This window comes from Eptatretus burgeri, chromosome 6 (assembly GCF_056783735.1).
Source record: "Eptatretus burgeri isolate ZD-2024b chromosome 6, Ebu_testis_v1, whole genome shotgun sequence".
Lineage (NCBI taxonomy): Eukaryota > Metazoa > Chordata > Myxini > Myxiniformes > Myxinidae > Eptatretus > Eptatretus burgeri.
Window position 1 is genome coordinate 66,710,065 of NC_140966.1, and position 10,112 is coordinate 66,720,176.

Sequence of the window (10,112 nt, forward strand, 5' to 3'; positions counted from 1 at the left end):
ATTTGCTTGCTTCAGTGCTAACATATATCGGTTAAAATATTTTATCACATTAAGCTTCAAACCAGATTTTGTCTTATTGAAATTTGGATAAACTTGTACACTGTTGATGTGTATTTTGAATAGTTCATGAAAATGATGAAATTCATCAAATAGTTTTAATCGTTGCCTGTTTTGTTTCGTTTTTCTTGCCTCTCCTCTAGTTGAGCTCCATTTTCTCTCTCTCGGCTCTCCGACCATTCCCAGCTCCTCTATGATGATCACATTCTTCCACTAACTCTCTCTTGGTTTAACTCCTAAAATCCTTGGTTTCTATACACCTCCACTCTTTTGTTCCTCCTTTTTCCCTATTTGTGTACCTGCCTTCTTTTGGATTTTCAATCCCACTCTTCCCTCCAAGGCTTCAAGTTGATGGTGTACCACCATCTCATCAACCCCCCCCCGCCCCCCCCAAATCCTGACATACAATCTTATTTGCACCCTTTGACTCTGCCAAGCCCAATGATATTACTTGCGGGTCTCTCCTATCCCTCTGCACCCCTGTCTTTCCCACCCCCTTCTTTCCCACCCCTGTCTTTCCCACCCCTGTCTTTCCCACCCCTGTCCTTCCCACCCCGTCCGTCCTTCCCACCCCCGTCCGTCCTTCCCACCCCCGTCCGTCCTTCCCACCCCGTCCGTCCTTCCCACCCCCGTCCGTCCTTCCCACCCCGTCCGTCCTTCCCACCCCCGTCCGTCCTTCCCACCCCGTCCGTCCTTCCCACCCCCGTCCGTCCTTCCCACCCCCGTCCGTCCTTCCCACCCACCCCCGTCCTTCCTTCCTTCCCACCCCCGTCCTTCCTTCCTTCCCACCCCGTCCTTCCTTCCTTCCCACCCCGTCCTTCCTTCCTTCCCACCCCCGTCCTTCCTTCCTTCACCCCGTCCTTCCTTCCTTCCCACCCCGTCCTTCCCTCTTCACCCCTCCCCCCCTTCTTCCTTCTTCCCTGTCTTTCCCACCCCTCCCCCCCCTGTCTTTCCACCCCTAAGAGAGAAATCTATGAAAAGGATCTTATTTCCTTCCTTCACTCTGGTATTGTTTAGTGTTGTTAATCATTTCGACCTTGGATTGGTGACATGAAACCAGCTGTAAAATAGTGTGCCCATGTTATGCAGAAACACACACACACACACACACACACACACACACACACACACACACATACACATACACATACACATACACATACACATACACATACACATACACATACACATACACATACACATACACATACACATACACATACACATACACATACACACATACACACATACACACATACACACATACACACATCCACACACATACACACATACACGTCCTACACACACACACACACACACATACACTACACACACATACACACACCCCGTCCTTCCTTCCCACCACACCGTCACATACACACACATACACACACACACACATACACACATACCTTCCTTACACACACACCACACGTCCTACACACTACACACATACACATACACACATACACATACCCTCTACACCCCTCACCCACACACTTTTGGAGTACACATACAACATACACATACACACATACACATACTCTGGTATTGTTTAGTGTTGTTAATCATTTCGACCTTGGATTGGTGACATGAAACCAGCTGTAAAATAGTGTGCCCATGTTATGCAGAAACACACACACACACACACACACACACACACACACACACACACACACACACACACACACACACATACACACACACGCACATACACACACACATACACACATACACACAAACACACACACATACACACATACACACATACACACACACACATACACACACATACACACACATACACACATACACACACAAACACACACACATACACACACACATACACACACACATACACACACACATACACACACACACACACACACACACTGATAGCAGCCTTGGTGATGCTGGGAATCGCTCCAGAGGAAGCAAACACCAGTTTTTTTTTTGTTTTGTTTTTTTTGAAAACTCCAGTTAAATATCCGATTTAATGTGAAACACATGCTGAAGGATTTGCTCTGTGTGTTTTCATGGTTCTTTGCTTTTCTTTTCTTTAACTCTTTGACCTTCCATGAGAACGACTACTATTTTGTTTTCAGGATCTGAGTGCAAACCCTACATGTGAGGCTTACTACAAACAGGTAAGCTGCTTCAGCATTTTTCCTTTTCTTTTATTTTGCATGAGTGGTGGGTGGGAGTTGGATTTGAGGAGGCAATGCATCTGTGGGGGGTGTGAGTGGGATTTTGAGGAGGAAGTGCATGAGTGGTGGGTGTGAGTGGGATTTTGAGGAGCATTGCATTTTTATCTATTTGCATGTTTTAATATTGACCAACTGCTCATGTTGGATCTTGTAGATTAATCAAATACAGGACAAAGATGTTGGTCGACATTGGTGTCGTACTTGCAAGAAGAATGCTGAACCAAGGCCCACGTCGGTCTGCGTCACCAGGCAATTTGAACGATAAGTTTTTTTTTCAACTTCAAGTTGACAAAGGTGTGGTAACTACCATAGGAAGCCAGCCAAAGTGAATCTCACATTTGTGGCATCAGCTCTTTTATGCAAATAAAAGAAGAAGAAAAACAAAGAAACAACACACAGCAAGGGGGGCATCAGACAAGAGGGGTGGCAGAGTGGAGGACAAAACAGTGGGGAACAGAGACATTAGGAGATCTGTGGAAGGGAGAGAGATGGGGCGGGGAACACTGTGTATAGAAGATGGACACTACAGGGATTTTCAGGAATGAAAGCAGGGAATTTGAAGGAGGTGGGTTTGGGGTGCATTAACGGGGGTAGAAAAGATAGAAGTTTTGGATAGGGGAAGGATAGGTGGTGGTGAACAGCTGTTTTGAAGACTTGGAGGGAAGAGTGGGATTGAAGAGAGTGTGGGAGTTTATGCCAAAGGTGGGAAAATAGAGGAATGAAAGAGTGAAGATGAGCAGTGATTCGTGATTTGGTAGTTTTACCAGAAGGGCGTTATTGGTGGACCTTGAGCGCCCTGCGGAAATATGGTGGGGACAAATGGCAGACAAAGCGGGGGGGCGAGACAGGAGAGGGGACGGTCATCAACAGAAAGAACACCGACCTGCCTGCGGTGAGAGAGTGAGAGGCCCAAAGACTCAGCCTCATCACGGGAGATACCAATGATCCGAAATGCCTTGGTTTTCACAACGTGAAGCCGAGAAAGGTAAGAGGCAGGAGCACCAGCCCAGATGGGAGAGTAGTACACCATCAGACTGTGGACGAAAGCTTTGTATGTGGTCAGGAGCTCAGGTGGGCCAAGGAAGGACTTTGCATGATGGAGGATTCCCAGTCGGCGACTGGCTTTGGAGGCCAGGTTGGAAATGTGGCTTTCCCAGGAAAGATCATGGCAGATACTGAGACCCAGAAGCTTGAATTGAAAAGCAGATGAACGACAGTATGATGTTGGACGGAGAGTCCACCAGCCGTTCTCTGGTGAGAAAGCAGTCGACCCTGTGCAACAGCATCTTCATCTGTGATGCCAATTATTTTCAAAGCAAGGTGGCATACAGGCAGGTGCACCTGCTCACATGGGTGGACAGTACTCATTGTGCTTCAAATAAATGTTTTGTTAGTTGTGAGATGGTCTGCAGAATCAAGGAAGCCTGCCCAGTCTGCATCTGGAAATGGTGGTCAGCTTGGAGGTATTTTCTACCCAGTAGAATTTATGGCTGATGGTGAGACCCAACCTTACAAAGGACTGAACTTTCAGAGGATGATCACAGAAGATCGGTGGGTTTGACCATGGTGCTTGCAAAAGTGTAACTGTGAGGATGTGGGACTGATCTGGATTGTCAAATTCCATGTATTCGGTGAGTTTTTGAAATATCTTTGCCCAGTTCTGCTATGAGGGATGGAGCCATATCTCTCTCTCTCTCTCTCTCTCTCTCTCTCTCTCTCTCTCTCTCTCTCTCTCTCTCTCTCTCTCTCTCTCTCTCTCTCTCTCTCTCTCTCTCTCTCTCTCTCTCTCTCTCTCTCTCTCTCTCTCTCTCTCTCTCTCTCTCTCTCTCTCTCTCTCTCTCTCTCTCTCTCTCTCTCTCTCTCTCTCTCTCTCTCTCTCTCTCTCTCTCTCTCTCTCTCTCTCTCTCTGCCTCTCTCTCTCTCTCTCTGCCTCTCTCTGCCTCTCTCTGCCTCTGCCTCTCTGCCTCTGCCTCTCTGCCTCTGCCTCTGCCTCTGCCTCTCTCTGCCTCTGCCTCTGCCTCTGCCTCTCTCTGCCTCTGCCTCTCTCTGCCTCTGCCTCTGCCTCTGCCTCTGCCTCTCTCTGCCTCTCTCTGCCTCTGCCTCTGCCTCTCTCTGCCTCTCTCTGCCTCTCTCTGCCTCTGCCTCTGCCTCTCTCTGCCTCTCTCTGCGTCTCCCTCTCTCTGCCTCTCCCTCTGCCTCTCTCTGCCTCTCTCTGCCTCTGCCTCTGCCTCTCTCTGCCTCTCTCTGCCTCTCTCTGCCTCTGCCTCTGCCTCTCTCTGCCTCTCTCTGCCTCTGCCTCTGCCTCTCTCTGCCTCTCTCTGCCTCTGCCTCTCTCTGCCTCTCTCTGCCTCTGCCTCTGCCTCTCTCTGCCTCTGCCTCTGCCTCTGCCTCTGCCTCTGCCTCTCTGCCTCTCTGCCTCTCTGCCTCTCTGCCTCTCTGCCTCTCTCTCTGCCTCTCTCTCTGCCTCTCTCTGCCTCTCTCTCTCTCTGCCTCTCTCTGCCTCTCTCTCTGCCTCTCTCTCTGCCTCTCTCTCTGCCTCTCTCTCTGCCTCTCTCTCTCTGCCTCTCTCTGCCTCTCTCTCTGCCTCTCTCTCTGCCTCTCTGTCTGCCTCTCTATGTCCCCCTCTCTCTCTCTCTCTGCCTCTCTCTCTGCCTCTCTCTCTGCCTCTCTCTCTGCCTCTCTCTCTGCCTCTCTCTCTGCCTCTCTCTGCCTCTCTCTGCCTCTCTCTGCCTCTCTCTGCCTCTCTCTGCCTCTCTCTGCCTCTCTCTGCCTCTCTCTGCCTCTCTCTGCCTCTCTCTGCCTCTCTCTGCCTCTCTCTGCCTCTCTCTGTCTCTCTCTGTCTCTCTCTGCCTCTCTGCCTCTCTGCCTCTCTGCCTCTCTCTGCCTCTCTCTGCCTCTCTCTGCCTCTCTCTGCCTCTCTCTGCCTCTCTCTGCCTCTCTCTGCCTCTCTCTGCCTCTCTCTGCCTCTCTCTGCCTCTCTCTGCCTCTCTCTGCCTCTCTCTGCCTCTCTCTGCCTCTCTCTGCCTCTCGCCTCTCTCTGCCTCTCGCCTCTCTCTGCCTCTCGCCTCTCTCTGCCTCTCGCCTCTCTCTGCCTCTCGCCTCTCTCTGCCTCTCGCCTCTCTCTGCCTCTCGCCTCTCTCTGCCTCTCGCCTCTCTCTGCCTCTCTCTCGCCTCTCTCCCCTCGCCCTCCTCTTCCCTCTCCCTCGCCCTCCTCTTCCCTCGCCCTCGCCCTCCTCTCCCCTCGCCCTCCTCTCCCCTCGCCCTCCTCTCCCCTCGCCCTCCTCTCTGCCCTCGCCCTCCTCTCCCCTCGCCCTCCTCTCCCCTCGCCCTCCTCTGCCCTCGCCCTCCTCTGCCCTCCTCTCCTCTGCCCTCGCCCTCCTCTGCCCTCGCCCTCCTCTGCCCTCGCCCTCCTCTGCCCTCGCCCTCTCCTCTGCCCTCGCCCTCCTCTGCCCTCGCCCTCCTCTGCCCTCGCCCTCCTCTGCCCTCGCCCTCCTCTGCCCTCGCCCTCCTCTGCCCTCGCCCTCCTCTGCCCTCGCCCTCCTCTGCCCTCGCCCTCCTCTGCCCTCGCCCTCCTCTGCCCTCGCCCTCCTCTGCCCTCGCCCTCCTCTGCCCTCGCCCTCCTCTGCCCTCGCCCTCCTCTGCCCTCGCCCTCCTCTGCCCTCGCCCTCCTCTGCCCTCGCCCTCCTCTGCCCCTCGCCCTCCTCTGCCCTCGCCCTCCTCTGCCCTCGCCCTCCTCTGCCCTCGCCCTCCTCTGCCCTCGCCCTCCTCTGCCCTCGCCCTCCTCTGCCCTCGCCCTCCTCTGCTCCCTCGCCCTCCTCTGCCCTCGCCCTCCTCTGCCCTCGCCCTCCTCTGCCCTCGCCCTCCTCTGCGCTCGCCCTCCTCTGCCCTCGCCCTCCTCTGCCCTCGCCCTCCTCTGCCCTCGCCCTCCTCTCTGCCCTCGCCCCCTCTCCCTCTGCCCTCGCCCTCCTCTCCCTCGCCCTCGCCCCCTCTCCCCTCGCCCTCCTCTGCCCTCCTCTCCCTCCTCTGCCCTCGCCCTCCTCTGCCCCTCGCCCTCCTCTGCCCTCGCCCTCCTCTGCCCTCGCCCTCCTCTGCCCTCGCCCTCCTCTGCCCTCGCCCTCCTCTGCCCTCGCCCTCCTCTGCCCTCGCCCTCCTCTGCCCTCGCCCTCCTCTGCCCTCGCCCTCCTCTGCCCTCGCCCTCCTCTGCCCTCGCCCTCCTCTGCCCTCGCCCTCCTCTGCCCTCGCCCTCCTCTGCCCTCGCCCTCCTCTGCCCTCGCCCTCCTCTGCCCTCGCCCTCCTCTGCCCTCGCCCTCCTCTGCCCTCGCCCTCCTCTGCCCTCGCCCTCCTCTGCCCTCGCCCTCCTCTGCCCTCGCCCTCCGCTGCCCTCGCCCTCCCTCTGCCCTCGCCCTCCTCTGCCCTCGCCCTCCTCTGCCCTCGCCCTCCTCTGCCCTCGCCCTCCTCTGCCCTCGCCCTCCTCTGCCCTCGCCCTCCTCTGCCCTCGCCCTCCTCTGCCCTCGCCCTCCTCTGCCCTCGCCCTCCTCCTCTGCCCTCGCCCTCCTCTGCCCTCGCCCTCCTCTGCCCTCGCCCTCCTCTGCCCTCGCCCTCCTCTCCCCTCGCCCTCGCCCTCCTCTCTCGCCCTCGCCCTCCTCTGCCCTCGCCCTCCTCTGCCCTCGCCCTCCTCTGCCCTCGCCCTCCTCTGCCCTCGCCCTCCTCTGCCCTCGCCCTCCTCTGCCCTCGCCCTCCTCTGCCCTCGCCCTCCTCTGCCCTCGCCCTCCTCTGCCCTCGCCCTCCTCTGCCCTCGCCCTCCTCTGCCCTCGCCCTCCTCTGCCCTCGCCCTCCTCTGCCCTCGCCCTCCTCTGCCCTCGCCCTCCTCTGCCCTCGCCCTCCTCTGCCCTCGCCCTCCTCTGCCCTCGCCCTCCTCTGCCCTCGCCCTCCTCTGCCCTCGCCCTCCTCTGCCCTCGCCCTCCTCTGCCCTCGCCCTCCTCTGCCCTCGCCCTCCTCTGCCCTCGCCCTCCTCTGCCCTCGCCCTCCTCTGCCCTCGCCCTCCTCTGCCCTCGCCCTCCTCTGCCCTCGCCCTCCTCTGCCCTCGCCCTCCTCTGCCCTCGCCCTCCTCTGCCCTCGCCCTCCTCTGCCCTCGCCCTCGCCCCCTCTCCCCTCGCCCTCGCCCCCTCTCCCCTCGCCCTCGCCCCCTCTCCCTCGCCCTCGCCCCCTCTCCTCTGCCCTCGCCCTCCTCTGCCCTCGCCCTCGCCCCCCTCTCCCTCGCCCTCGCCCTCCTCTGCCCTCGCCCTCCTCTGCCCTCGCCCTCCTCTGCCCTCGCCCTCCTCTGCCCCTCGCCCTCGCCCTCCTCTGCCCTCGCCCTCCTCTGCCCTCGCCCTCCTCTGCCCTCGCCCTCCTCTGCCCTCGCCCTCTCTCCTCTGCCCTCGCCCTCGCCTCTCTCCCTCGCCCTCGCCTCTCTGCCCTCGCCCTCCTCTGCCCTCGCCCTCCTCTGCCCTCGCCCCTCCTCTGCCCTCGCCCTCCCTCTGCCCTCGCCCTCCTCTGCCCTCGCCCTCCTCTGCCCTCGCCCTCCTCTGCCCTCGCCCTCCTCTGCCCTCGCCCCCCTCCTCTGCCCTCGCCCCTCCTCTGCCCCTCGCCCTCCTCTGCCCTCGCCCTCCTCTGCCCTCGCCCTCCTCTCTCTCGCCCTCGCCCCTCCTCTGCCCTCGCCCTCCTCTGCCCTCGCCCTCCTCTGCCCTCGCCCTCCTCTGCCCTCGCCCTCCTCTGCCCTCGCCCTCCTCTGCCCTCGCCCTCCTCTGCCCTCGCCCTCCTCTGCCCTCGCCCTCCTCTGCCCTCGCCCTCCTCTGCCCTCGCCCTCCTCTGCCCTCGCCCTCCTCTGCCCTCGCCCTCCTCTGCCCTCGCCCTCCTCTGCCCTCGCCCCTCCTCTGCCCTCGCCCTCCTCTGCCCTCGCCCTCCTCTGCCCTCGCCCTCCTCTGCCCTCGCCCTCTCTCCTCTGCCCTCGCCCTCCTCTCCCTCGCCCTCGCCCCCTCTCCCTCGCCCTCGCCCCCCTCTCCCCTCGCCCTCGCCCCCCTCTCCCCTCGCCCTCGCCCCCCTCTCCCCTCGCCCTCGCCCCCTCTCCCCTCGCCCTCGCCCTCCTCTCCCCTCGCCCTCGCCCTCCTCTCCCCTCGCCCTCGCCCTCCTCTCCCTCGCCCTCGCCCTCCTCTCCCCTCGCCCTCGCCCTCCTCTCCCCTCGCCCTCGCCCTCCTCTCCCCTCGCCCTCGCCCTCCTCTCCCCTCGCCCTCGCCCTCCTCTCCCTCGCCCTCGCCCTCCTCTCCCCTCGCCCTCGCCCTCCTCTCCCTCGCCCTCGCCCTCTCTCTCCCCTCTCTCGCCCTCCTCCTCTCCCCTCGCCCTCGCCCTCCTCTCCCCTCCCCTCGTCCCCTCTCTCTCGCCTCTCGTCCCCTCTCTCTCGCCTCCCCCCTCCTCCCTCTCTCTCTCTCTCTCTCTCTCTCTCTCTCTCTCTCTCTCTCTCTCTCTCTCTCTCTCTCTCTCTCTCTCTCTCTCTCTCTCTCTCTCTCTCTCTCTCTCTCTCTCTCTCTCTCTCTCTCTCTCTCTCTCTCTCTCTCTCTCGCCCTCTCTCTCTCTCTCTCTCTCTCTCTCTCTCTCTCTCTCTCTCTCTCTCTCTCTCTCTCTCTCTCTCTCTCTCTCTCTCTCTCTCTCTCTCTCTCTCTCTCTCTCTCTCTCTCTCTCTCTCTCTCTCTCGCGCCCTCCGCTCTCTCTCTCTCTCTCTCTCTCTCTCTCTCGCGCCCTCCGCTCTCTCTCTCTCTCTCTCTCGCGCCCTCCGCTCTCTCTCTCTCTCCCTCCGCTCTCTCTCTCTCTCCCTCCGCTCTCTCTCTCTCTCGCCCTCCGCTCTCTCTCTCGCTCTCCGCTCTCTCTCTCTCTCTCTCTCTCTCGCCCTCTCCTCTCTCTCGCCCTCTCTCTCGCCCTCTCCGCTCTCTCCTCTCTCGCCCTCTCTCTCTCTCTCTCTCTCTCTCTCTCTCTCTCTCTCTCTCTCTCTCTCGCCCTCTCCTCTCTCTCGCCCTCTCTCTCCTCTCTCTCGCCCTCTCCGCTCTCTCGCCCTCTCTCGCCCTCTCCGCTCTCTCGCCCTCTCCGCTCTCTCGCCCTCTCCGCTCTCTCGCCCTCTCCTCTCTCTCGCCCTCTCCTCTCTCTCGCCCTCTCCTCTCTCTCGCCCTCTCCTCTCTCTCGCCCTCTCCTCTCTCTCGCCCTCTCCTCTCTCTCGCCCTCTCCTCTCTCTCGCCCTCTCCTCTCTCTCGCCCTCTCCTCTCTCTCGCCCTCTCCGCTCTCTCGCCCTCTCTCTCGCCCTCTCCGCTCTCTCCTCTCTCTCGCCCTCTCTCTCGCCCTCTCCGCTCTCTCCTCTCTCTCGCCCTCTCCTCTCTCTCGCCCTCTCCTCTCTCTCGCCCTCTCCGCTCTCTCCTCTCTCTCGCCCTCTTCGCTCTCTCCTCTCTCTCGCCCTCTCCTCTCTCTCGCCCTCTCCTCTCTCTCGCCCTCTCCTCTCTCTCGCCCTCTCCTCTCTCTCTCGCCCTCTCTCTCCTCTCTTTGTGTTAATATTCAATAATCTGTAAAATAAGCAGGATTTTTCAACTGTGGGGGTTGTTCCTGACAACTGGAAAGACAATTGGGCCTAAGAATGCTGACATGGGGCACACTAACCTCCACAAGTACAGCAGTTGATGAGCCATCAAGCGAACCATGTTGTTTGCATATATGGAAGAAGACTGCATTGAATGTCGCAAGTAAACGATGTGGCAAGTATGGTCGGGCCGGATGCCGTACTGTGTCGAAGGCATAGGATATGACCAAATATAGCCTTTACCGTTTTCTAAG

General features: G+C 59.4%; 1 protein-coding gene across 1 annotated transcript in view; it reads left to right on the plus strand.

The window, feature by feature from the left end:
- LOC147024986 (epidermal growth factor receptor substrate 15-like) overlaps positions 1–10,112 on the plus strand; it is a 47,314-nt gene that overhangs the window by 3,546 nt on the left and 33,656 nt on the right. The window contains exon 2 of the mRNA XM_085885501.1: positions 2,163–2,204. Within this exon, the coding sequence (XP_085741627.1) occupies positions 2,163–2,204 (42 nt within the window). The remainder of the gene's footprint in view (positions 1–2,162; positions 2,205–10,112) is intronic.